General features: G+C 42.8%; 1 protein-coding gene across 8 annotated transcripts in view; it reads right to left on the bottom strand.

Moving 5' to 3' along the window:
- Positions 1-27,875, bottom strand: part of ASTN2 (astrotactin 2) — an 829,157-nt gene that overhangs the window by 444,945 nt on the left and 356,337 nt on the right. For 5 of the 8 annotated variants that reach the window (XM_044778942.2, XM_070518865.1, XM_044778943.2 and 2 more), the window contains 3 exons: positions 3,643-3,727; positions 3,044-3,118; positions 2,102-2,239 (listed from right to left, as the gene is read on the bottom strand). In XM_044778942.2, coding sequence (XP_044634877.2) covers positions 2,102-2,239; positions 3,044-3,118; positions 3,643-3,727 — 298 coding nt within the window. The remainder of the gene's footprint in view (positions 1-2,101; positions 2,240-3,043; positions 3,119-3,642; positions 3,728-27,875) is intronic. The other 3 variants (XM_014830403.3, XM_070518866.1, XM_070518864.1) reach the window with 1 other exon arrangement.

Here is a 27,875-nt window from a genome sequence, read left to right as displayed (position 1 = left end):
AACATGGCTTCTGGAGCTAGAGAGACCATGGGTTGAAGCTTGGCTTCATCCCTTACTAGTGAAGGCATCACCTTCATGTCTCAGATTTTTTTTTTAATCTGTACAGTGAAAATAATAATAGCATCACCTTATGGAGTTGATGTAAGGATATAACAAGATACTGTTATTAAAGTGTTTGCCATGGAGGAAATGATTAATGAAAAAGAGTTATTATTGTTACACTCTGTGAGGAAGGCATTGTTATTATCCTCATTTTGCAAAGAAATGGAAAGTTAGCAAGTTGAATTTGGCCAGGATCACATAGCCCATACTTGGTAGAGATGGGATTCTAACCCAGACCTGGTCAACTGCAGAGTGAGTGTTACCATCAGCCAGTCTAACATCTATAGCTTCACTGACATCACAAATTCAATGTCAACAGTAGGGAACTCTGAGAAAACCTAGTAGAGACATTCTTTCAGTTGATTTCAGTCAAGGTCATTGGGTCTCTTTGAGAATAGTCCTTCAGCCAGATGGTCTTTGCTCCATCTTTAAAATATGTAATGCAGAGAAAGCTTAGCACATGTTTTACTGAAGTTTCATCTACTCGAAGTTTATCAAAAATGGAAATAATGGCGGGGCGTGGGGGGGGGGGCAGTCCGGCCTGGAGGTGCAGCAGTTAAGGTCACAAGTTCCACTTCAGTGGCCCAGGGTTTGCCGATTCAGATCCCAGGTCTGGACCTACACATCACTTATCAAACCATGCTGTGGCAGGTGTCTCACATATAAACTAGAGGAAGATGGGCACAAATGTTAGCTCAGGGCCAGTCTTCCTCAGCAAAAAAGAGGAAGATTGGTGGCAGATATTAGCTCAGGGCTAATCTTCCTCAGAAAAAAAAAATTGAAATAATGGTAATCTGCCATGAATCAATTTTTGTGTGCATGAAATCATCTTAGTTCTTAGTAATTACCATTTCATTTTCTAAGTGCTATCGCTTTAATAATGAATTCTTTTTAAAACTACCTCTTTGGGGAAATAGCAGTAGCCTGAAAAATCATGTTAGGTGCATCCCTCCGTGAAAAGTTGAGAAGGTGAGAATAAACAAATTGCAAAGCAGGAGAGTTGGGTTCTAGGAGCTTCCTATCAAGGAATGCCTCGGACATACTGATAACATCTTGATTCAGAATGACCCAAAGCCAGCTATATAGTCATAGAATAACAATCACTGGGAGTAGAAGGGTGGGGCATGACTCCAAATTCCAGTACAGGAGCCAATAAGCTGTGTACAAGCCAGTTCAAAAAGTAAAATGGACCATTTTTGGTAACACTTAAATTTCTAGAATGCTTCCCCTAGTCAAATTGGGAGGAAAAAACAAAAACAAAAACCTCCAGCGGAAAGCTCCAGAATAGTGCTAGGATCAGATCTAAGACCACTGGTTTAATTAAATCAATAAACATTTAGTAGATGTCCAAGACGTACTAGGAACTGGGGATTAAAAAGCTAAATAAATTATTTTCTTTGACCTTGAGAAGTTCACCACAAAATAGGACAGAATGATATGTAAGCAATTAATTAGAAGGCAGTAGAGTTAAGCCTATAATGAAGTTAACTACAAGGTGCAAAACGTGTAAGGCAAGATGTAGTCTCCATCCTTTCATGAATAAAGAACAAATAAGTTTGACCTGGACGTTTAGAAGCTATGGATTAGCCCCCAGTCTGTTCGCAGTACCAGCGTCACAATAGAAAGCATCTCATTCTGCGATCTTTCATTTTCATGATTCTCTATTATACTATTCAATACTGGTCTTTTATAAGACAAGATCATTAATGATCCCATGATGAGCCAGATAACGTGTTAGTCTCTGTCACATTTTATATAAACCCCAAATGAATGTAATACTGCTGAAATATAAGGCATTGAGGCTCACCAAGGTAGGACACTTTGAGGGGTATGGAGCATGGCATATGTGACAGTGTTCTTTACATCATCTACCAGGCAGGTGCCTCCTTCAACAATATGGAGAGCATTTCTTCCCAGGAGTTCCTGTGATCCTAAAACAGAATGGATTCCATTGCTCCAAGAAGTCCTTGGTACGGGATGCTGGAGATGACTTCCCTACCTGACATCTGCAGGGTCTTCCGTGACGAGCACGTCCGTCTTGCAGCTGGCCAGGGGGTTGATCGACAGCTCCACGGGAGGAACCACAAAGCTTTTGCTGACAGGAAGCCAGAGTCCTTGGCCCAAGCTGAAAGTAGACCTGCAATGTAAGAGTTTCCATTGGGGAACTCCCTGGGAGGCAGAATAAAAACAGAAAAAAGGGGTCCCTTCCTTCCATCCCTTCTTTCCATCCCTTCTAGGACCCTTTCTCACTCCCCTCCCCAACTGAGTCCCCTGCATCCTCCAAGGCACAATTCTGGCCACCTTTGCCCAGACTTGGATGGTCATTGCTTAAATCTGTTAATCATTTAGCCCATGCGTTGCTTTGTATTGCTAGTTCTCTTTTCTTGAGGACAGGTCCTGACACTCACTAAACAGTGGGCTCTGTGAGGACAGGGACTATTTCAGCTCTGCTTTCGCAAGCAGTCCTGCTAGCCAGCAGGAGTTCCATACGCAACTGCTAAGTTAGCAGGGGCAGTCTGCACAAAGGTTAACAGCATGGACTCTGAATCAATTTGAACCAAAATCTGATTCCCACTTCTGCACTTAATTGGCTGTATGTCTTCATCAGCTTAAGTATTGAAGTTTCACACAAGATTTCGTGGAGGTGGTAGGAAGAGGTTCTATGCCTATAGAATATTTTTAAATCACTGGACTAGACGATCAGTAATGTCTCCTCCAGTTCAAATATCTGAGTCTGTAAGTCTAGATGCCAGACAAGTGGCAATTAGATTCCCATAGCAACCTGGGCCATGATGGTACATTCATGCCAATGAGAGTTCCTCTGCAGTCACTGCAGCCTCCAGATTCACAGGCTCAATCGACTAAGGATGCTTGACTTCACCTTCCTATGAGACCCGTCTCCATTCCCCAGCATCATACCCCAACAGGATTGTGAACTCACCTGAGAATCTTTTCAGGGGCTTGCTCCCCCGTCACCAGGTCATAGCCCCTCTCAAGTGTAGTGTAAGGCCAAGGTCTGTGGGAAGAACAGAGGGAGGGAAAAGAAAGGGGATAGGAAATGGTATTAGACAGAAGCAGGTGAGATTCATATATGGACACTGCTTAAGAGTAGCTTTACAAGCAACCAAATTTTGCAGAAGTAATTTTTGGCAAGACTATTTATGTTATAAAAGAATGACTCCATTTCACAGAAAGACTCAACACTTTCAAGTCTACTTGTCTGTTCTCGAGTTTATGCAAAAAAATCTGATTCTCTTTCTTTATCAATCCACTTAGGAAGTGTTCATTGATTACCTACAGTTTGGGAGGGTGAATTAAACTTCAGCCTTTGTTCTCTAGAATATTCATCAGTCATGTACCTTTAATGCTAAAATGTGACTTGGTGGGAAATGGGATTCACTTCCCAACGGGTTTTGCAGGAATGCAACTGTTGCAAAGAAAGAAGCCTCTTTGTGGAGGGATTTTGGGCCTCTAGTAATAGAACAGAGGAGATGGGAATCGTCCTCCACTGCCCCTGCCCCAGTGTCCTTTGCCACTCACCCTTCACTCTGTCCCCAGTCACTGCGCACACACAGGTGTCTGTGAACTGGGTCTGGGGCATAGCCTTCATGACAGCTGCACTCTCCTGTAAGCAAAAAGAGAAAAGAGTCTTGTGAAATACTGCCTGCCCAAATTAGGTTTCTACCCTGGTTACCTTGTTTCCTTAGAAAATAAAGTGAGCTGCCTAGATTTAGAAAAGGCTCATGGAATGAGGGTGTTCTGGTCTACCTGCCACTATGGTTAATAGTTTATTCATTTGTTCATTCACTCACTTATCCATTCAACAACTTCTGACCATACTCCCTGTCAGGCTCTCTGCTGGGCACTGGGGATGCAGAGATCAAAGGTGCAACCCAGATGCGGAAGGAGCTCATGACTTAATGAGGGAAACAGGAAGTGACCTCGTGGTACGAATGGAGGTCCTAATTTCAAATATTTAAATTATGATAAAGTACGTTTGCACTAAAAGTACAATCATAAAATTGAATTTTCTTCACCTTAGCAAACAATTCATGCTCATCCATAAGCCCCAAATGAAATGCCACCTCCTTGAAGATACCTTTGATTTCCCCTTTTGGAAAATTTGTTTTCATTTATCATTCCCAGATTTTGTTTTGTTTTGTTGTTGTTGTTTGTATTGGTTGGTTCCTCTCCTCCCCTCTCCTCTCCTCCTTTTGTCTCTTGTTCTCTTCCTTTCCATCTACCCATCCATCATCCATCCATCCATCCACCCACCCACCCATCCATCCTTCTACCCATCCATGCATGCATGCATCATTTTTTCCTGGCCACATCTTACACCTGGTTGCATGAATTCTTGCTAGCGTCCCACAGTGCCTTAAGTATATTCTTCCGTTGGCCAAGCTTATTTTGGGTGGCTAGCACATGTTTTACTTCCTAGTATATCTTCAGAGTTCAGAATCTTGGAAGGGTTTTCAGAAGTTCTGTGCCTTACCCTATTGCTATTATCAGATTTGCTTCACTGTACATTCCTTAAGGTCAGGGAATATTTTTTGATTCAATTAGTTATTGTTTTTCTTAGAGTGTATTTGTGGAATGTTCACAGATTCTTTACCAAAAATAGATTTGATTAAAAAAACAAAAAGGGAAACACTGTACTATTCATTAGAGCTAGTGGTGTGTGATTCTTCATGAGAGTGATACTTACACAGTGTTCCCCAAACTTACTTCATCTTGTCTTGCTGACAAGGAGTCTTGGTGGCAGAACAAGCCACTAGATTAGTGTTCTTTTGGACTTTTGGAAGTGCTGGTAGGAACTACCCTGGCTTAGCCCACTGCATAGAACAGAGTAAGTACTCAACACTGTGAGTTGAACGAATAGTTAACCATCTGCAATGGCTCATAAACTTCCAGACTTTTGCTGGCAGGTTGCCTTCTTTCTCATCTTCTGGCGATCACACTCATGCACACTCTCAGAGGAACCTGCAACTCTTCAGTCCTACAGCGATTCTGATTGACCTGACTCGAGAATTTCCAAGCCAGGTTTCACAGAAATGTATAGTTCCATGGGGGAAATTTAGGGACTCTGCAACTTTTAGATAATTTTCATTTTCAAATCTCTTTAATAGAAAAAATGAAGGCTAAACACTCAGATGTTACTTGCTAGAATTTAGGACATTAGGGAGCATTTTCACATGACCTCTGGTTGCCAGATAAACTTATGCAGGCCTCATTAAAAAAAAACTTCTGTCATCTTTGTTTCACTGAGGAGGATACTGAGGCTGTGAGTCGAGGTGTTAACAAGCTTATAGTTTTTGCAATTACATGTGTTGTGAATCAGGATTTTTTCAACCTTGTACTACCAGAACAAAACACAGCGATGAGTATGATGCTAGGCAGCACAGGATATAGAACTACCATCTATAATTTCTGATTTCAAAATGTTTGTATTCATCAAATAACCTTATTGTTTTCACTGATTCCCTATAAATGTTAAGCATTTGACCTTATACAAGGCATTCCGAGTGTTAAAAACGCACTCTACCTTGTTTTATACATTACAATGCTGCTTCATCTTTGTACCTCCGGCAGTAGCAAGTATCTGGCAAACAGCCTGGGCTTAATAAATGTTGGTTGAACTAAAATGGTAGTAAGACAGAATATGGAGTGCAGAATGGGTCGGAGATAGTATTCAAAATATTCAGAATAAGATTGTTGAAAGAGAGAGAGAGATCTACCTTTCCTTTTCTCTGGATACCTGGTAAATAGGAGGGGGGCAGGAATGCTTTCATTATATGTCCCCTCCAATAGCATGCCCGGGGTCTTCCACCAAATGCGTGTGCTGTAAGTATGTGCAACCTAATGGACTGACTGTTGCCGAAGGTAAGGAAAATGGAGGCCAAGGGCCGAGATCCCTGCGATTTGGATGAGAATAATTTACCAAAGTGGGGAAGGATAGGAGTCACTACCGATGTGTTAAAATGCAACAGTCCCTTCATGAAATATTCACCACTTTAAACACGTCTAATATTCAAGATTAAAAGTCCTGGGATTTGTCCTCGAGACTCCAGGACTGATTTATGATCTGCCACAAGCCACAGGCCTTATGATTCATAATGGGAGAGGTAAAATGGTTACCTCCGGCAAAGAGACAGGAAGTCAGGCTGTGGTGGGCAAGGAGGGGTGGGAAAAGGGGCTGTTTCTTCTTTATGGAAACGGCAAGAGCCGAGGTTCCTGTCTCTCCTATCAGTAACTCTGCAGGAAAGGGCACAGGTCATCTTCCTCCTTTCCCTCTTTTTGGGAATATGAATGAGAATGAGAAATCTATGGAGAAAAAGGGTGCTGTTATATTTTTCTCTTCATCTCTTGTGTGCTTACTAGGCAAGTTCCGCCTGCCCTGGAATGGATCATTAATTACTGATGCTTATTATGCAACAAATATGCATTTTGAAAATGAGAGCCATCCACCCTGGAGGCCCCCAGAAGGCTGCCTTCTGTGAGGTAGAGGGAAAAGTGCATGCGTGCTGGAGGCAGACAGACCGGGGTTCCAATCCTCACTTTCTCTCTCCCTAGGTGTGTGGTCTTGGGGAAGTTACCTGTTTCGGTCTCAGTTTCCTCATCAGATGAATGGGAATGATAGTAATATCAATCTCACAGAGCTGATGTAAGAATAGACTGAAGTAGCGAAGAATAAAGCTCATGGCCCAAGTAGACAATGAAGTAGATGCTCAATACTTTAGTTTCCTCCTCTTTTCCTTTCATTCCAAAATGGCCACTGGGTTCTGATATATGCTAACACATTAACTCCAGGGGCACTAGATAAGTAATTTTGTCCTTATTGGGTCTTAGTTTCCCCATCTGCAAAATGGAAGGTCGGAGTAGGTGTTCATCAACTCTGAGCGCCAGTGAGAGTCAGTCATTTGCACTGCCTTTCCGAATCCCTAATCTCTGCTTTCTGGACACTGTCTTAGCCTTAGCTGTGATTACTCTTAGCAATGGGGCCCGGTATCTCCAGCAAGATTTCCATCAATGCCATTGCTATTGGCTTTATTGACTGCCGTTTCTCATTTTGCTGGCTCAGCTAACTCTCCACTATTTGCAAGCAAGCATTTCCTTCTTGCCAGATGCAAGCCTCTGACAGCCCAAGCTGAGGATTAACCCCTTCCCTCGGTGAATCTTTTCCTAAATCTTGCCTCTGGATACCCCGGGTAGCCAGGCAGTCAAAGAACAGCTCTCCAGGGTCGCACATTGACATGGTTTCCACATGCTGACTGTGAACTCCCAGGGTCCCTTACTCCTGTCACTGCAGAAGCTCCTTGCAGGAAGGAATTGTGCCCATCTTGCTCACCGCCGTATCCAGTGCCTGTTGTACCGCCTGGTACCTAAATAAATGAGGGGATATATTTCACAACAGTGATGCCTATGCTAATGGGATAGGGAAACAATTTTTTTTTATTTGCCTGTTTTCCCCACTAAACTGGAAGTTTCTTGATTGCAGAAACCTTTTCTTAATCATCTCCATATCCTAGAAATTATTATAGTGCCTGATGCAGGGTAGGTCACTCCTTTGTTGAATGAATGAATGAATGGATGGATGAATTAGTGAGTAGATAAATATATCGTAATTTTCATGAATTCAGGCTGAGTTCATTTAGAATAATGATGGCTCTGCTGAAGACTGGAAGAAAGTTTCTTACGTTCATGGCAGGTATTTGCCAAAGAAATGGAAAGTGTAAACATAAGTGCTGACAAAATGTCTAAAATAGAATTCTGTTTCACATCAGAGCAGAAAAAGCTCTTAAAGATCATCTAGTTCAGATCTTCCCAGCTTCATATTTCAGAAAGGGAAATGCAAGCTCAGAGAATGAAGACATTTGGCCAAGTCACTGGACTAGCCTCTGGGCCAGTCAGGATTAGAACCTAGGGCTCTTGGCCATCACTTCAGCATCCTTTCCACTGTGCTGGTGGTCTCGATACTTCAATGCACCCAGCAACATTTTCCAAGAATTTTTTTTCCTTTGTACTTCTCTGACATTTCTGAGTTTCCTATAATGAGAATGTGTTACATTTATAAACAGCAATTATTTTTATAAATATAATGAATTTGAAAAGTCCTTAGATTAAAAACATACATTTATATGTGATTGATCATGCAGACCTTAACAAAGAGTTTAACCTCTTCATTAAAATGGTTCCCTTAAGGGAATTCAATTAAGTGGATTTTCATCATGCTAGTTACTAGAACTCTGTATTATCAACTATAGATGAGCTGCATGGGCTTTAAGATATTTACTCGTTATGACTCCTAGGTCCTATTTATTGAGTTCTCATTTTATGTTACCTGCATTCTCACTCCAGAAACTCTTGGGTAAGAGCAATGGAATCCCGCAATTATGAACAATCTGAGTTCATACAGTGTGGGGCTCTCTTAAACCATTTCAAAGTGGACAATGCCTTCATGTTAATCATATAAGGCCAGCGGGATGGTGAAATGGTTCAGATTGTCGGTCCTGGAGTCATCTTGTTTTGGATTCAAATCCTGCCTCTGCCACTGAGAATTTGCATGAACTTGATCAAGTCGCTTCGCCTCTCTGAGTTTCTTTCCTAATCTGTCATGAGACTGATATCACCTACCTGCTGGGAAGATCGGTGATGTATTTGAAAAGTCCTCAGCATAGTCTTTGGCATTTCTTCTTGCTGCGAACATCACAGCTACTTGAGTTTTTCTTATTATTGTTCCTGGATAGGAGGGGCCAATTTAGCATCTTGTTTTAGTGTAAAGAAAGGTGATTTCCAGAGGAAGGATAGTCTCAATTTCAAGGTATGCCCTTTGCAAAGCCAGACTCAGTTTCTCAATCTGTAAATTTGGGATGGCTTGAATGAAATAATCTCCAAGGCTGGTCCTGGTATTCCCAGAACGAGCAACATCTGTTACCTTTGTCTATGGTTCCTCCTACTGAAGGCCATACAGGCAGGGACAAGGGCATCAGCTAGAGGTTGCTGCCTCCCTTGTCCCCTACAGCTCAGAGAAGCCCATCACCTGCCCAGGAGAGTGCTAGGTAAGTACAAAGCCGTCTTCCCAAGCTTGCCTGCCTGTCTGGCACCCCTCCTCCCACCCTGTCATCCTCTTATGATTCCATTTTCACTTGCTTCCAACTCAGTCATCACTTATCAACACATGCAGGGACACTGGCTGCTGTTCACTTTCCTATTGACTCTTCTTGTAGTTGTGGCTTAGGAGGAAATCTCCCTGGGCCCTTGGAGCAATAAGCGTGCATGGCACCCCTTCCTGTTCTGACTCCAAAGGGGCCACCTCGGCCTATTCACTTCCATGTCTCTGGAGCCCAGCTGAGGGCCAGGTGAACAGTGGAGAAGGCATGGGCTGGGTGTGCTGCTTTGTGCTAGGAGTGATGGAAGACACTTAAAATATGTCGTCAATGTCATCTTGCAGGTCACACCAATGACTAGCTTCAGGAGGAAGGTACCATTGTCCATATTATAAAATAAGGAAACTGAAGCTCAGATTGGACTAGTCTCTTGCCAAAAGGCAAAGAGTGAGGTCTTCAAAGCTCATTCTCTTCTAAACAACCACAAACACCACCACAACACATATAACCACAAGGGCAACAGCAAGGAGAGCTGCCTGTAACTTGACAATTATCATGTGCTAGACAACAAGAGCGGTCAAGAAGTAGAAACCTCCAATCCATCCCCATTGAAATTAGCATCCTGCTGATTTCTAAAATCCCACCATAACTAAAGGTTAATAATTTATCTTCCAAATATCCTCTGTTCAAATGTAAATACTTTATGTGAAGACTGTATTGGATTCATACTACCTATATACTGAAGGGTTGTTGGATTGATTTCTTACTAGCAGGGGTAGGCCATAGGAGTACCATCATATCTTCTGGTAATTGAGCATCTACTATTTGTTGACCTGACCCAAATAACTTCTGGTATCCATGACAACATTGAGAGGAAGGTTTATTGGCTCCACCTTGAATACTATCAAGCTGAGACTTGGAGAAGGCAAACTGCCCAAGATTGTGACCAAAGGAGTGAACATCAAGCCCAGGATCTTTCTGATTCTTCCTTCCCAAGCTTTGTGATGACTCCCTAAGAGGACATCTTTTAAGAGAGTATGGAAAAAGGTACGGGAATAGGAGATCAGCAGGTGCTGAAGGGGTATTAATACCCCTGGTAGATGGAACTATCCGTGCCAAGTCCTTATTGCTCTGTAGTAGCATGACACATTCACATCCTTGCCATGGCTGATGGTGGGAATAGGGACATTTCTTTCCTACCCTTTGCTTTCAAGCTTGGCACGTGAATTGCTTTAGCCAATGGGATGGTAGCAGAGATGATGTGAACTAAGGTTTGAAACGCGTTGTGTGGCTGAGCTTGCTCTGTTGCATTCCTGCCTCTTGCCATGAGAAAGCCATGCTCCAACAAGTGGATGGTCCACGGAGAGTGAGGGACATGTGGAACAGAGCTGGACACAACCTGAGCTTAGAGCTGAGTGCAGCTGAGTCCTGGTTAGACCAGTCCATCCAAATTTGTAACAAAGGAGAAAAAATGCTTACCGTTGTTGACAATAAAATGTTGTGGATGTTTTTATACAGCATTAGTGGAGCAAAAGCTGCTGATGTACCCCAAACTATATGGCCCCCTCTTTATGAATAATGGTCCCACTTTCTTCCCAAACTGGAAACCTTACAAAAAACTATGACTGGACTCTATTTTTTTTGCCCTCAACAACCAAATGGTACTTGAGTCTCACTGATTCTACTCCTTTGTTCTCACTCAGACCCATTCCTTCCCATCTCTCCCCACTGCCACTGCCCTGGTGCAGGCCCTTAACATTGCCCATGTGTGCTATTGAAAAGGTCCTGCCACTGGTGATCTGCTTTCAGTGTCCCTCATCTAATCTGACTGCTGGCCAGTTATCTTTGCAAATAACAGCTGCACCCATGGCTCATCCCCCAAACTCTCAGTGGCTTCCAGTTGTTTTCATGGTAGAGTTCATATAACCTAGTCTAACACTCAAAGCCCTGCATGACTGGCCCCAGCCAATCTCCCAACCCTATCAATTACTCTCCCTCCCTTGTATCTTTCTTCTTCTAACTTCCTCTGGGTTTACTGATAAGACAGGACCATTTGAGACCTACCTGCAACCAGGACCTGCTTCTTGCAGCAAGTCTGCCCTGATCCTACTCCTTGAGAAAAGCAGAGCCTGAGAATTGGAGAGGGATGGATTCAACAGAGGAGAGAGAAGGAGTTGAAAAGGAATAGGAGGTGAAAGGAAAACTAAGTGACAAATGATAATTTAGTAAAGTGATGAGATTTTTGGGGCAGTTTTGAATGTAAGCAGTGTCATCAGGGAATACATTTTACAATGCTGACCCCTCTGCAAGCTGCGGAAAATCACTCTACTTTTCTAGGCCTCGGTCTTTCCCATCTGTAAAATGAGTAGCCAGTACTACTCTTCCAAACCTTGTTCAAATTCTAGTCCTTGATTCTTCCTCTAACATGCTCTGGTCCTGCTTCTTGGTCATCATCTCCCTAGGGACTTGGAGGGAGGTGGGGTATGTGTGGGAGGGTTGAGAGTTTGGGGGATAGAAGCTTGGGAGGCAGAGGAACATGATTGGAGGGCAATAACAAGAGGATATAATTTGGACTTTTATGATGTGAGGAAGACTTCTTTAGAAGTCTACTCAGCCAAATGTGCTCTGTGACCTGCGACAGGTCCCCATCCTCCCTGAGACTCAGTTTCCCTCTCTGTACAGGGAGAACGTTGGTCTTTATGACATCTAAGCAACTCCTCGTGGGAGTCTCTGATATCCCTTTTTCCTTACATTGCTAGAGACGTTCCAGCCTTGTGTTTTCCCAAGCATTTGAGACAAACTTGGACCCTGAATTTTAGCTGCTGGCCGCTCATTGCCATTTACTATCATGCCTCTGACAGCAGAAGAAAAATCAAATAGAGGCTGAAAGGTTCTCGTGGCACACATTGGTGATCGGGTCTCATGGAGATCAGAGTCCTTAATCAAGGCTACATGGGGACTAATTAGCATTGACCCAGCTCATGGGGGCAGCCTGTGTGGGATGGCCAGGGCTCTGAGAGGCCACCAGCAAGGCCATACCAGGGCCCCCATTTCAGGGTCTCCACCAGGGTGACCCCTATCTACTGGCTCCATTCTCTTTCTTCCTAGCCTCCTAGCCTCCTCCATCCCTGAGTGTATCACACACGTGATTATCTATAAATTAGTGTCTGGGAGAAAAATATGTGTGTAAGAGACTTCCTCAAAATTATGGCTGATTGAGGATGGAGGGGAGAAGAAATCTCTGTAACAGCCTGGATTGGATATGGATGCAGACACCTCTGACAACCAGGAAGGATGTGGTTCCAGTTTACCAAGAGGAGATTCCTAACATGGATGCACAGAGCTGGGCCTGCTGGGCAAGGGATCGCCCTCTCCCCAACACGCCCCACCCTTCGTTCCAGAGTCCTGCATCATCCAAGCTTCTCAGAAGGGGAAGGGGTTGGGGAAGCCAAGGGACACAGCTGGTAAAGGGGAAACAGCAGTGCCCTGGGGATCAGAGAGATCTGAGGCTGAATCCTCCATCTACTACTTACAGACTGAATGGCCTGGATAAATCACTGTACTTCTCTGGGCCTCGGTTTTCTCATCAGAAAATGGGCATCTTAAATCCAATTTAAAAAATTGTCACAGACTGAAGATACCATGAAAAACAATTACCAGACATGTAGGTAGCATTCAGTAAATGGGAGTTATGATGATGATGATTTTTACTAGGATTACTATTACTGATAGTAGCGCAGTCATCGCTGTCCCTGTTGTCCAGGCAGGGCTCCCCGAGGCCATATTTCCTCTCTGGTTTGGTGTCGTTGCCCGTCTTGGCTACAGCTCCTCTCCTGGGCTTCCTGCTCTTAGTTCCTCCCTTTTACCTCCCCACATGGTTCTTGCCTCATATCTTACATCTTGAGACCATTTTCCATTCTCTGTGCACTTCCTCTGTGCCCAGTGCAGGCAGGATCAGGGAACAGAGATGAATTCATCTGATTCTCTGTCTTCAAGCAGCTGACACTCACACAGGGGATGGAGAGGAAACCACGTCATGACCACCAGGTGTGAGTAGGGCTGGAGGGAGTGTGTGTGCAAAGAGCCACAGGATCCAGAGGAAGGAGTGCTGAACTCTGCCCCAAGGTCAGGGGCGCAACAGCAAAGAGGGAGGGTAAATATTAAGAGCAACCACAGAGAGATTCCTGCTAGGGAGGGTTGGAAGTTCTTTATTTGTATTCACTCATGTGACCCTCACAACAAGTCTGCAAAATAGGTTCTATTTTCAACCCCATCTTACAGGTGAGGAGGCTGAGGCCCAGAGGGGTAAAGTAAGGTCACACAGCTAAGAGTACCCGAGCCAGGATTCGAATCCTGCCAGCCCGGTTCCAGAGACTGTGCTGCCTCTCCATGAGATGTAAGAGTTTTCCAGACAGAGGGAAAGATGGGTGCAAAGTCAGGTCACAGCACAAATGGGAAATGGTGGGCTTTTGTTTCTCTGGATCAGCGGGGTATATTGGATCACCTGAGCCAGAGGGTTTAACAGGCACTGAGCAATCCCACCCTAGTTCTGTGGGTGTGGGGAAACAGCCTCTGGAAACCCCTATAGCCATCTACAAAAATACTCATTCTAAAGGCTGAATCCAAGCATTGCGCATGGAGAGAAGTGGTTTAAAGCAGAGAAGACAGGCAGTGGAGTCAGGACAGGGTTTGAACTCTGCATTTGTCACCCAATGGCTCCATGACTTTGTACAATATCCCATCTCTGGCCAAGACTCAGTTTCCTCAGTTCTACAATGAGGTTAATCAGGCGCGGCCCTCTCACTGAACAACATCAAGGATGCTCTATTCCCATAACGGGCTTCATAAACATAACCTGCTATCACTACGATTATTATCAGGGAGCTGCTTTTCTCAATGCTCTTTCCTGACCATAGTTCCCATCCTGGACTCCTCGATTATAATTCGAGAAAAGGGAAAGGCTAAAAGATGCTTATGGATCTTGTTAAGCATGATGTGTTTGATCCATCTTTTCACCTCCAAACCACCCAACCACCCTGTGAAGCAGGAGCTGATGTTGTCCTTATTTTACCGATGAGGAAAATGAAGCCCTCAGGGGTCAAATGACTAGCCTCCAGTTCACACCGTGAGAAAGCAACAGGATCAGGATTTGACCCTGGGTCTGCTTGATTCTGGAGTCAGAGCTCCCCCCACTATACGAAGGAAGGTGAAGGAGGTCAGCATGACCCTCTCGTGGCTCTTCTGGCCATCTACCACATGCCTATTGGAGCTTACGGGGATGTAGATGAGACGAGGCTATGTGTTGTCAATGCCACAGGACCCCACAGCTCCGCTTCCCCGCCAGTTGCCGGGTGGGCTTGCTCAAGTACCTCCGTCTCTCCGAGCCTCATCCTTCTAACTCAGAAGATGGGGAGCATCAGCCCGGTCCCCCGACTCACAAGGATGCAGTGAGGATAAAATATATACTTAGAACATTCAGAACACACGATGATTAATAATGCACTTATTCCCCACTTGAAAAAAACCTGAAACAGCAAAGTGAAATATACAAAATAAATTAAGCAGAGGGTAATTATTCATTTTGCAAAAGAGTTCTTCACAAAAGAGATGCATTGATTTTTTTTTTTCTTTCTAGCATCGGCTCTCTTTGTGGGTTTAAAATCAAATTTCATTTATAAAGTTAAAGCAAAAAAAGTAATGATGTTCCAGATGTGCCCTGAGTACAATGGGTCACATGGAGGTGTCCATGCCATCCATGTCACCCACAAGGGGTCGGAGAAGAGTGGGACCTTTGCCTTCATCTAGTCAGGAATTGGAGGAAATGAAGGGAAACTGTGGATAGCCTGTGATGTCTGCACTCTGGGTCAGAGGGTCCTTTCCTCAGAGTGACCTCAGCCTCAGCTACAGGCAGATGGTCAGGGTCACAGCCAGCTTCCCCAGGAAACTGGAGAATAGTCATTCCCAGTTCCTGCCATCTGGAATAGTATACCATTTTACATAATGTGTACATTCAGCTGAACCCAGCTAATTTTCACTTTGCTCATCTCATCCTGATTATATTCATATTCATGTTCCTGCTCTCCCCTCTCCTTGCTCTTAGTCATCTTCCGTTTTATGGCTCTCTCTCTTTCTCCCATCTCTGTCTCTTTTTTTTATTTCTCACTGTTTGTGTTTTTGAAGCTGCCTCAGTTTCTCTCCCTGGTCTCTGGTTCTCTGTCTTTGCTTTTCTCTCTCTACATCTCTGTATTCCTCACTGTCTGTCTGTCTGTCTGTCTGTCTCTATGCCTCACTTTCCCTTATAACACCCTACAGTGAAAAAAACTTGAGTTTGAGTCAGAGGCTCAAGTTGAATCCCCAAATGCACCTTAATTTCCTCATCCACAAATAAGAAAAGAAAAAAAAAAAAAAAAAAGAAGAAGGTTGTCTGTCTGCTTCAAGGGTTAATCTGAGGATTACATAAGAGGTTATATAGAGGTGCCTGGAGCAAAGAGGACATTCACTTCCTGTTAATTCCGTTTCTCTTTCTTTTCTTCCTCTTTTTCTTGATTTCTCTCATTCTCCCCTTTCCCTTCTTTTCCCTTCTTCTCTCTCCCATTCCCATCCCTTCCACTCGTTGACCTCCTCTCACAGAAGCACACACACCACAGCCTCCACTCCCTTCACCCTCCACCCTAGGCAGCCCCCACTTTCCGGCAACCATTTAATTGCAGCACAGCACACGGTCCCATTACTAAGACTCAAATTCTTTTACAAAACGTTTTTACTCCACATTTCCTGGTATATGATGGAAATCATCATGAATTATTAAAATTAAGCAACGTGTGTCCAAGTGGCCTGCATCAGACTTCACTACGGAGTCAGACTTCGCTGTCATGTCCATTTTCGGCCATTTGAGAGATTGTAGCCAGCTATTCATACAATAGAGGGCAAGGCCACCTGACCTCACTGGACGGGTGCGGAGCAGCTTGAATTCCTGGATGCTCTGCCCTGAGGGATGGTCTTGGTGTGATCATCATAAAATCCAGGTGCCTCCTTCACTGCTTGTGGTGTGGCAGAAACCCATCTAGTGAAGTTTTAATTAAGAGATCATTTAACATTATGTCCAAAAGGTTGGGGTGGACACACACACGCGCGCGCACACGCACACACACGCACACACACTCTCCTCCTATTCAGAGGCCTTTCATAATCTACATTAAAATGATAGCTCCCTTCAGTCAAAACAGAAGAGAAAGGAGAATGTGGTGCGTTGGGCTGGCTCCCTATAGATGGTATCAAGCAACCAGAGAAGGCTACTGCTATTGCTAAGTGCTATGTTTTAAATGGTTTCCTGGAGGCCCTTTCTGCTCAGAAATCTGTCATCACGCCTTCCATTCCATCATGATTAAGTCTTTTGTGGGTTAAGCCTTGCCAACACTGGGGGGTTTCTTTTTGCCTCTGATTCAATAATTTCCACTTGTTGAAGACTTATATTTGCCATATAATGCAGCGGGTACTTTGTACTGATTATAATCGTCAGAATAACCTAGCAAAGGTGAATATCTTTTCCTCTGATGAAAAAAAGCAGGAAATTGAGGCTTGGGGAAAATTAAGCAATTTGCCCAAAACTGTACCAATACTTAGAGGCAGAGCCAAGACTGTAACCCAGGTCATCTGACTTCCATGCCTCAACTTTTTTCATTTTGCTCTGACTGTCTCTCCAAAAACAAAACAGAGCCCACCATGAGGGCAGCTTGATTATGAGTAAATGGAGGGTGGTAGCAGCATCTTGGCTGCTCCCCTCCCCAGACTGACTCAATCTTCGGGCTGAGTCAATGTTTGTAAAGAAAGACATCAATGAAGCTTATGGGGAGCTTTTCATGCCCCAGATGTCCTGCACTGAAACACTTACTTGCACGAATGACTAGATCTGATCATAAAGCTGCAAGACAAGCCAGGAAAAGCACCACCAGAAGCCCACACCACTTTCACACGTTGTAAAAGACTCCTGAAGGCATTGGGTCAAGTCGCAACTGGGGGCCTACATGCCAAGGATAAAGATAAAACATCTGACTGCTTCAGATGGTCTCAAGAGGTGGGGAAATCAAGAGTCAGCATGGAAGTTGGGAGCCTTCTGCTCTGCCACTCACTTACCCAGTGACTTGGGCAAGGCCCTGACCCTCCCTGAACTCAATCTCATCAGTTGTGGAAGGAGGGGGTTGGACCAGATGCTCTGCATGGTTCCTCCCAGCCCTGGACCTCTTTATTCTAGGACTCCCCCCAGTATATCCCTGCAGGAGATTCTTTGAAGTCTTCTTGGGAGGAGAGTTGAAGAGGTCACTGTCATGAATGAATATTTTTCCCTCCCCAAGTTTAAGGGGGACTCAGGGTTGTGCACGTGCTGAGCCGCCACCTGAGGATGAGTGCCTCCTTAGATTTTGTACCCAAGGCTCATGACATGCTTCACTTTAGTCCCAGCCCTGCTTGGCATAGTTTCTGTAAAGCTCTATTTAGCCCCTCATTTGTATCGCATATTTGTATCACTGCTTCCCTTCTCCTTTCCTCTTACATCATTAGTGTGTGCCATGGACTAAATGTTTGTGTGCCCCCAAATTTATATGCTGAAGCTGTAATCTTCAATGTGATGGTATTGGAGGTGGGGCTTTTGGGAGGTAATTAGGGTTAGATGAGGCCATGGGTGTGGGGCCCTCATAATGGGATGAGTGGTCTTAGAAGAAGTGGAGGGAAGAGAGATGGCTCTCTCTGCATGCACAGAATGAGGAAAGGGCACGTGAGGACGTAATGAGAAGTTGAGAAGTTGGCCATCTCCAAGCCGGGAAGAAAACCCTCACTAGGAACCAATTCAGCGGCATCTTGATGTTGGACTTCCCAGCCTCCAGAAGTGTAAGAAATAAGTTTCTGTTGTTCAAGCCACCCAGTCTATGATATTTTGTTATGACAGCCCAAGCAGTAAGACAGTCACCCTTTCCAGTGTCCTTTCTTTAGAGACAGTGTGAAAACTGGGCCTGAAGCTCATACACATGTGGAGGACACAGCAATTGGATTCTTCATCTCTGATCTCAAAGCATGAAACCAATTAATTAGACAGAAAGCTCTAAGGGGCAGAGATGGCAGCTTCTTTTGCTCTCTCTCCCCAATACTGGGCACGATGCCTGGTATAAAATTGGTGCTCAATAAATAATTGCAATGAATGCCATGCAATATCTGGATTCCAACAACTTGGTTCCATCTCCACTGCAACCAGCCTGGCCCAGGCCACCACCATCTCTGGCCTGGATTACCACTCAGTCTTCTAAGGAGCCTCCTTTCTATCACTCTTGGCTCTGTCCCTATAGATTTTTCCCACTAGAGTGGCCAGAATGATCCTCTTAAAAGATAAGTTAAATGACACCAGTCCTCAGCTCAGAATGCTCCTGTGGCTGCCCATTGCATTCAGGTTGAAAGCCAATGTTCTACAAGGCCCTGCAGGCTCTTGTCCCTCTCTGACCCCACCTCCTAAAATACACATAGTAGCCCAGTTGCATTCTCCCCCATGATCTTCCTCAACTATGTGAGGCATACTCCACCCTCAGAACCTTTGTGCTGGCTGTTCCCTCCTCCAGGACTCTGCTTTCTCCGGATAGCTGCAAAGCACACTCTGCTCACTCAAGTCACACCTACCTTGAAGAGTCTACCTAAATTTGTAACCACCTCTCTCCTCCAAATTCACAGTCCCCTCTTCCTTCAGCCTTTTTTTTTTTTAAATTAACAGGTCATCTTCTAACATATGATACAATTTGTTTATTTGTTAATACACATATTCTAATTACCTGTGTGCACTTTCCCCCCACTACAATGTGAGTTCCATGATGGCAGCGATTTTTATCTGTTCTGTTCATTCTATCAGTGCCTGACATCCTGCTTAAATTAAATACTTGATAAATACCGGTTGAATGTTAAATGAACAAATACACGAATGAATGAATACATTCCAAAACGAGTTCTTTAACTCGGATGTCAAAGTGTTACATTAACCTACTAGACGAGGGGTTGGCAAAATTTTTCTGTAAAGGGTCAGCTGGTAAGTATTTTAGGTTTTGCAAGTCATGGCTATTCAACTCTGCGGCTATAGCACATAGTCATAGGCAACGAGTTAACTAGTGAGCTTAGCTATGGTTCAATAAAACTTTATTTATAAAAGACTGCAGTGGGCCTGTGGGCTGTGGATTGCTGACCCCTGCACTAGATTACATTCTATCAGGCCAGGCACCGGGTCTGGTCTTGCTCCCCGTTGGATCCAAGTACATAGCATAGTACTAGTCCAGCATTGTCACTCAATAAAAATTTTGAATGAAATGACATATATATGAAATGCAGTTCTGCTCTTCACTCTGTCACAGAATTATCTAATTGAACTTGCCATAATAATGGAAATGTTTTATATCTGTGCTCTCCAATGTGGCAGCCACTAGCCACACCAGGCTTTTGAACACCTGAAAAGTGGTGAATATGAATTAATTTAAATTTTAATTTAAATAGCCACATATGGCTAGTAGCTACTAAATTGGACAGTGCAGCTCTATCACAATCATTCTTTTGTGTCATGATCCAACTCTAGTCTCTCCTCCTCCAGGAAGCCTTCCCTGACTGCTAAGGCTCATCGTAACTGTCCTTTTTTTCAATAATCCTACAATACTCACTTCATTCAATTCATGTTTTGACCATAGCTATAATAACAGCTAATGTTTGCTGAGCTTTGTGTACCAGGCGTTGTGCTAAGTGCCTAATATGCTTCATCTAGCTCAGTCCTCATCATAACCCTCTGAGGATTGTTATGTTGATCCCACATAACATTGTTATGTTCTCATCCCACCCATGAGAAAAGTAGAGGTTCAGAAGGGTCAACGAAATGTCCAAAGTTGTGAGGATCCAAAAAGAACCCCAGTCCATTGAATCCAGAGCTCAAGTTCTTGGATTTAATTCACTGCAACATGTTTATTAAGAGAAGAAACTTGTGCTGATTCCAGTTTCTTGTGTGTATATGCTTTCTATCCTCCAAGAGATCTGGAGGGCTGGGGCATCCTCTTTCAACATCCTCGAAAGCCATGTTGGGCACAGCATTGGCTTTCAATGCAGTTTTGCAAGACACGGAATTTCAGAGGTGGAGAGTCCTTAGAGAAAATCTAATGTAATTCTCTTTTGTGTTACAAACAGAGAAACTGAGGCCCAGAGAACAAAGCGACATGTCAAAGTTCACATTGTGAGTAAAAACTGCAAATCTAGGCATGAAACCAGTGGGATTTATCTCCAAACCCAGTATTTCTTCTTTCATTCACTCATTCCATTATTCATTATTAAACATCAACAGTGTGTTAGACAATAGGCTGGGTTTGGAAATAATGAAGTGAATAATACAGACACAACCCTTCCCTTTATACAGCATACAGTCTCTTAGATAGCTAGTAATTGAACACAGAATCACACAAATATATAATGCAAGTTGTGATTCTGTACTGATAGCACAGGCTAGCGGTTAAGAGGATAGACTCTGAAGCCAGGCTTCTAGGATCCCAGTCTAGACTCCACCACTTCCTGGATGTCTGACTTTGGGAAAATCCATTAACTTACATGGTTAAGTTTCCTCATCTGTAAAATGGTGATCAAAATAGGGCATTACATTAATTCTAAGACACATAACTTTCTGCATTTTAATATCCCCGAAATGCAGACCTGTCTGGTAATTATTAGTATCTTATGGTCATTATTTGCAGAAGTTTTTTCTTAGTGGTACATCAAATGTTGGTACACATATCCGACTGTGTCTTGGTTTACTGAAAATATGACTATCTACCACAAAGGGTTATTGAGAGGGTAGGATGAGGTAATATATGGGAAGTGCTCAGAAGGGTGCCTGATACACAGTTTGCACTGTATAACGTGCATTATTATTATTCCTATGCACTACAAAGGAAAAAGAGAGTGCACTAACAGAACATAAACATGGGGGGATAACTGAGTCTAGAAGGTCAGCGAAACCCTCCTTGAGGAAGTGACGTTTATGCTGAAACATAAAGGTTAAGAAAGAGTGAAGAAACTGAAGAATGGGGCTTAAGGACTGGGGCTGGGTGGAGAGCAGACTGCTGCATGCAGAGGGAACAGCACGTGCAAAGACTGTCACATTGGCTACTGGAAATGGCTCATCGTTAACAAAGGTGGAACACTGCACAACGCAGCTTTCACACCTTAATAACAATCCCAAGTCCAGCCTATATTTTTACCATCATCTCCCTTTTCCATATTTTTTTTATTATTAATTGATTGGTCATAGGTATTACAAATGTATTTAAAAACTCTGGATTTTTTAAAATAGTGTTTTATTTATTTAATTTTGTTTTTTGGTGAGGAAGATTGGCCCTGAGCTAACATTCCTTGTCAATCTTACTCTTTTTGCTTGGAGAAGATTGTCACTGAGCTAACAAATGCGCCAATCTTCCTCGATTTTATGTGGGATGCTGCCACAGTGTGGCTTGACAAGTGGTGCTAGGTCTGCGCCCAGGATCCAAATCTGTGAACGCTGGGCCACTGAAGCAAAGCCAGTGAACTTAACCACTATGTCACTGGGCTAGCCCCGGAATTTTCTTTGAAGTAGTAGGAGATGTACCATTTTTAGAAATCCCAATTTATTTTTATAATATACTTATTGAATTAAATTATTTATAGTCTTTAATTTAAATGCCAGTAGATTACATTTTTGACGATAAAATCTGCTCTAAAATGCTGACAGTCCCCCTTATTTTGGGAACAGTCCCCCCAGAGATAATCATCAGAGATACCTCCAGTTGCTTTCCTATATGCAACTTTACAATGTGAGACTTCAGATCTCTCACAACCTCTTTCTTTCAAGTTCAGAAGCAAAGGTTGCCTTGGACTTTCAGTGGGACTGGCAAGTTCCCAATAAGGAAAACTTTTCAAAGTCTCTTTTGTAGACCCTTCTAACCTTCTTGTCCTTCTCCACGTTTGAATCGTCAGTCATGTTGCTTGCTGTTGTGGGCTCTCGGAAATTTTATGACCTCATCTTTGACACAGATTGTCCTCTTTCAAAGAACCTCAACCCTCTTCCACAACATAACATTTTACAACACATTTAAACCAAATATTGCAAGACTCTCAAACAGATATAAAATGGTTTCCCTACAACTTACAAATGCTGTCACAATTCCACCACTCAGTTCTGCATTTTTCCCTTGGCCCCAATCCAACTGGGTCTTTTTAATTTTTTAAAGTCAGCTTAGTTTGTAAATTCTTTGCCCAAAGGATTCATGCCTGCCTCTGAGAATTCTCTGCAAGTACCTATCAAAGAGAGAATGCCAGAATGCCTCTCTACTCTCAGTGCTAAGCTAACTTTCTCACACAGTGACCCCTCAAAACACTAGCTTGTCACCCAGTCTGGGTTCAAATCCCAGATGTGATATTTAGTAAATATATGATCTTGGGAATGTCAGTCAACTACTTTAAGACACAGCTTCTTGTATGGAAAAAGGAAACAATAATAATTACCTAGAAATGCTGTCATAAAGATCAAGATAGTTATATGAAATCTCCACATGATGCTTGGTACACAATAAATGCATAATAAATTGTAGATGTTGTTATTGTTATATGTATCTCACATACCAAAACTCCACCATGCAACTCTTAATGGCAAGCTATATCTGGCCATTGTATAATGTCCCCATCTGCAATATATAGATAATGAACCTGCATTAAATAGACCAATCTGATGAGATATATGGGCTTTTAAGATCAACATTCATTTCATGGCCTTTAAGCAGAAAAATCTTGATTTGTTGTTGTTGTTTGAAGGGCTTTTTTTGGAAATGGTTTTTAAAAGTTTGATTCCAGGAGCAGGCCCCATGGCATTAAGGTTAAGTCCAGCACGCTCCAGTTCAGCAGCCTGGGATCGCAGGTTCAGATCCCAGGTGTGGACCTACACCACTGGTCAAGCCATGCTGTGGCAGCGACCCAAATACAAAATAGAGGAAGACTGGCACAGGTGTTAGCTCAGAGCAAGTCTTCCTTACCAAAAAAAAAAAGTTTAATTCCATTATTTTGCATATCTTAATAAGGCAGCATGGGGTTCATAATTGACAACCAGTTCAGGTTATAGCAAAGTTCAGGACCAGGGAGTGGTGAGATGGAGAGCATCATGGCTTCTGAGGAACAGAGTGATTCACTCCATGGACAATTGTTTTCCCCAGTTGACGTCCACTGGAGGAACAGTATAGCTGGACATAGACTAACCCTACACAGGTAAAGGACAGAGCTTACTTTATTTGAGTTCAAGACAGACTCGTGATACCGAGCTCAAGAAAGAAGGTGACTTTCAGAAGATAATTAGCTATACCAGACAAAAATCTTTAACAAAAACACGCAGCCAAAATGTCATCATCAGCACCCTGAGGGCTAGCCATGGTCCTGACACCAGAACCCTACATTCAACCCATTGACCAAGCCTTGACCTTTCAGCAACTGAAACTTGCCTCTCATTGGCTCATTCATTCATTCATTTGTTCAAGAAAAGATGTATTAGCACAAGAACTGTTTCAGTACCTGAGGTACAGCAATAAACAAGATGAGCAGAGGCTAAGTCTTTATAAAACTTATGGTGTATACAGAGCTCTCCTCCCTGGTCTGCCAGAAAGTGGGCTCTCTATAGACAGATTTCAGCTTACTTAACTGCAGATCTCCCCTATGCACTATGCCACTTAAACCCTACATATCTGCTATATTACCTAGAGCTCCCCCGTCCCCCATGTTACAATCTTCTTCAAGGCTGGGACATTCTCCATCTCTGTGAATTCTTGGATTTCATAACTTCATAAGGTCCTTGTGTCCCTTTAAACTTTCTTAGCAAATAATACAAACAGTCTATAAATATTAGAAATGTTTAGTACAATACAAGACATATATATGACATAAACGTACACACAGTATTCTCATTGCATATCCAATTGCAAATGAAAAGTGGCTGCTGAAGACGTGAAAATAAACTGAATCTGATGGCGAACATGACTGAAGTTCACATCAATTGTGAAAAGAAAATTCAATCAGCTTTAAATGCCATTTACAAATTGTTTCAATCATACTTAATGCTGTAAGTTATTAGTGCTTAGAAGGTCACAGAAACATGAATTTTGAGCTGGAAAATATCTTAGGAATTATTCAGGGTTGTAATTTGTATCTTGCCACTAACCTACTGAGTGACATTAGGTGACTTGCTCAGCCTCAGTGGCCCTCAGTCTCCTCATTAGATCAGAATAGATGATCTCTGGAGTCCTTTTTTGCATCAAAAGTATGTTCTCACTCTTTGTTGAAGAGAAGGAATATGAAGGACACAGCATGTGACTTATCCAAGGTCAAATGGCAAATCTGTGACAAAGCTGGCACTAGGATGGAGAGCCTGTGACTTTTCTCATTGCATAAGTTTAAAAGTCACTCAAGGACTAAATGAAAGGGCAGCAGATAGGAATGTCCAGGTTGTTAATTTTCTCTATGAGGTGGTCAGCTCCTCAAGGCAGGGACTGTATCTTATTTTATTCTTAGATAATCTAACACAGCTGTGCATTGCTGGATTAAAGGCATCTCATAAAATATTCGTTAAATTAATGGAAATATTTATTGAATTAATTAAGTGAAGACAATAGTGACTGAATAACACTTTATAAAAATAACAGTAGACACTGTTTTGAGTGCCCACCATAGATTACTGTGCTAAGTGCATTTTAAATGTGATTTTTCATCTCGTTCTCATAACAACTCTGCAAAGTAGGAGTTATTCTCCTCATTTTTACATATATAAAAAATGAGGCTCGAATATGTTAAATGACTTGCTGAAAGCCTGACAACCAGTCAACACAGAAGCAAAGATTTTAACCTGGTTCTGTCTCCCTCCAAAGGATATTCCAATTCTACTCTGGTTCACTAAGTGCTTGAATGAATAAATAAAGAGATGAATGAATTAGTGACTAAATGAATTAGTGTTCTACTCTTAGTTGCCTCATGGGGTTTGGGCTATGTTGTCAAAGATTTGTAGACACAATTTAGTAAGATACCACACATGTGCAGAACTTTAATAAACATGTTTCACAGTAAGGTTTACCCATGATGATATTCTTAAGAGTTAAAACTTGATCATTTGAACTGTTTGGTGCTGCATTTTATGGAGCTACAGCAAGTAGCCAATGAATGTTCACTTTCTGTCTTCAGAGAAGTGGAGTTATGGTGGTCTATTCTGGAAAGGAGCATAATGCCACCCTCTGGCAACATTTTCAAGCCTTCTCTAAGCCTTCAGCGAGACCCTTCTTTGCCTTGGTCCTTGATTGCTTTTTTCTCATCCTATCCACTGTTATGATAGTAAATGTTTAATGATTGGCTTTCCAAAGAAAATAAGCCATGATTTGTAACATTAACCAATTTTGTTGGTATAAATACCCTTATCATAGCCAATTTCCAAGCTATCTAGATGAAAGAAGTAAATAAAGAGTTGGGACGAGATGATAACAATCAACTCTCATGAGTCTGTACAAAGGACTTCCAGCACACCATGGATCCAACTCCATAATCAGCCCTGTGGGTGGTACTAATTGTTGAAACCCCTGAAAAACACACCTGAGCTAGGCTACAGCACACAGCCAGGAAAACTTGGCCAGGTTCATCCATGCATCATGGTGATTATATATCCTTCGGCAGCAGCATCTCCCCACGTTCCTCCTTCTTCCCTGTCAGTTGCGAGGAACGCTCCTTCTTATTGATGCATCCAATAAAGCTTTAAGGCATAATGAGCAATGCTTGAACTCATGACTTTGTTCAGCCCTACAGATCCCAGCTACAGAAGGAAGGGCTTATTTAAGGGAAGCTAAGCCACTTTTGACAGATCTAAGACCTGAATATGTACAGGGCTTGGGGGCTTAGTTTTTCCATGACTTTCCCCAAATTCTAATTCCTTATAGAAGGCAAAGGAGGGGAGTCCCCGCTGTTCCCTTGGGCAGTTAGATGTTCCCCAAAACGACTGGACAGATGTGGAGGACAGTTTTCCTTTTTCTGTCCCCAATATAATCTTGCTAAATCCCTTAGTGGTTCTCAGAATCTTTAGATCCTTATCGTTCTATGAATTCTCTTCAAATTACCTTTCCAACTGCATCTTCTGCCACTCCCCTATTTGTCTTCCTCCACCTCATGTGCAGCACATTCTCCAGATGCCAGCCCAGCTTCCCTACTCTCTGGTTCCTGGAATCATTCTAAACTTTCTTCCTCTTTTTTTTCAATCATGAAGATCCCTCCACTAAAGCACCCTTCCTACTCATAGCCCCTACTGCTTCCACCAGGCTCAGCTAAAAGGTCATCGTCTGTGATGTATCTCCTTAAATCCCCATCTAGAATACATATATCCCTTTTATCCAGGCACGAGGTACTTTGTTAATGCCTGTTCTTGATTTATTCCACATTGTGTCTTTTATAATAGTTATATATGAGCATATTATTTTTATTCCCGTGAAAATGTGAAATCCATGAAGGCAGGAACATTGTCCAATTTTTCTGTGATTTCTCATAGCACTTAACACACAAGACTTATGAGTTGTGGAATTAAGAAAATCTTGCTTGAATTGAATCTAACAAATTGAAGTAAATTTTGCAAAGTGGGTCTCATTCAAGCCCCATGAAAATATGTTCAGGGATCTTATTTCCCATTTCCACTCCTTATCTGTAGATGGTCCCATCCGCTTATGCCTTAAGTGACTTGTAAGGATCAGCTGCTTTGCTGGGCATCAGGGTGGGAAGGATACAGGGATGAATTAGATACAGTCCCTGGCTTTAAGAAGCTTACATTTTAGCTGGGTAGACAAGTTTCCAAACAGTAACTCAAATTTTAATCAGATTTTCAGTCACCGGACAACTCGGATGATACTGTAGAAGAAGTCACCCATTCTACCGAGAGGAAATGAGAGGTAATTAAGTGAACAGGATTTTGGAAGGTAGATAATTAAAGGATGGAAGACATTTCAGGTAGAAGGAAGAGCTTGAAGTCTAGTCAGAAGATAAGACTGCATGGGGCGTGTGGGGGACAAACGTGATATGTACAGAGTGGAGAATGCAAAAAGGGATGCTCTTTGGGATGTGGCAGAATGGGAGGGTGAGACCAGAGCATCTTAGAGGTCAGCTGACTGGCTACTGGACAGTTCTTGGTGAGACAGTTTCTCTAAAGCTGGAAAATATTCAATCTGAGTTCATATATAAGTGGATATGAAGGAAAGAACTAAGAATTGGTGTATACAACTGTTTCAAGGAGCATGGGGAGGGAAACTCCTTCCTTCCTTCCTCCTTTCATTATTTTCTGTGCACTAATTATATGTCAGCATTCTGCTAAGTTGTAAAGATATGGAGATGAGTAAGAAACATGCTTTGAATCCCCCTTCCCAGCCCCTAATAAAGCTTGCAGTCTGGTGATAAATCCAGACAAGGAAAGACTAATAATTCTGCACAGGTACGAGAACTGTGACACATGGAAACAGAAGCTATGAGAGCAGAGAGGAGGATCACTCAATCTGGTCAAGGCTGGGGATGGTAAGTCAGGAATGCCTCTGGAAGGAAGGGTGCTTGAGCTAAATGAAATAGAAATAAAAAGGAGCC

Source organism: Equus asinus, chromosome 10 (genome assembly GCF_041296235.1).
Source record: "Equus asinus isolate D_3611 breed Donkey chromosome 10, EquAss-T2T_v2, whole genome shotgun sequence".
Lineage (NCBI taxonomy): Eukaryota > Metazoa > Chordata > Mammalia > Perissodactyla > Equidae > Equus > Equus asinus.
This window is presented reverse-complemented; position numbering and strand designations above follow the sequence as displayed.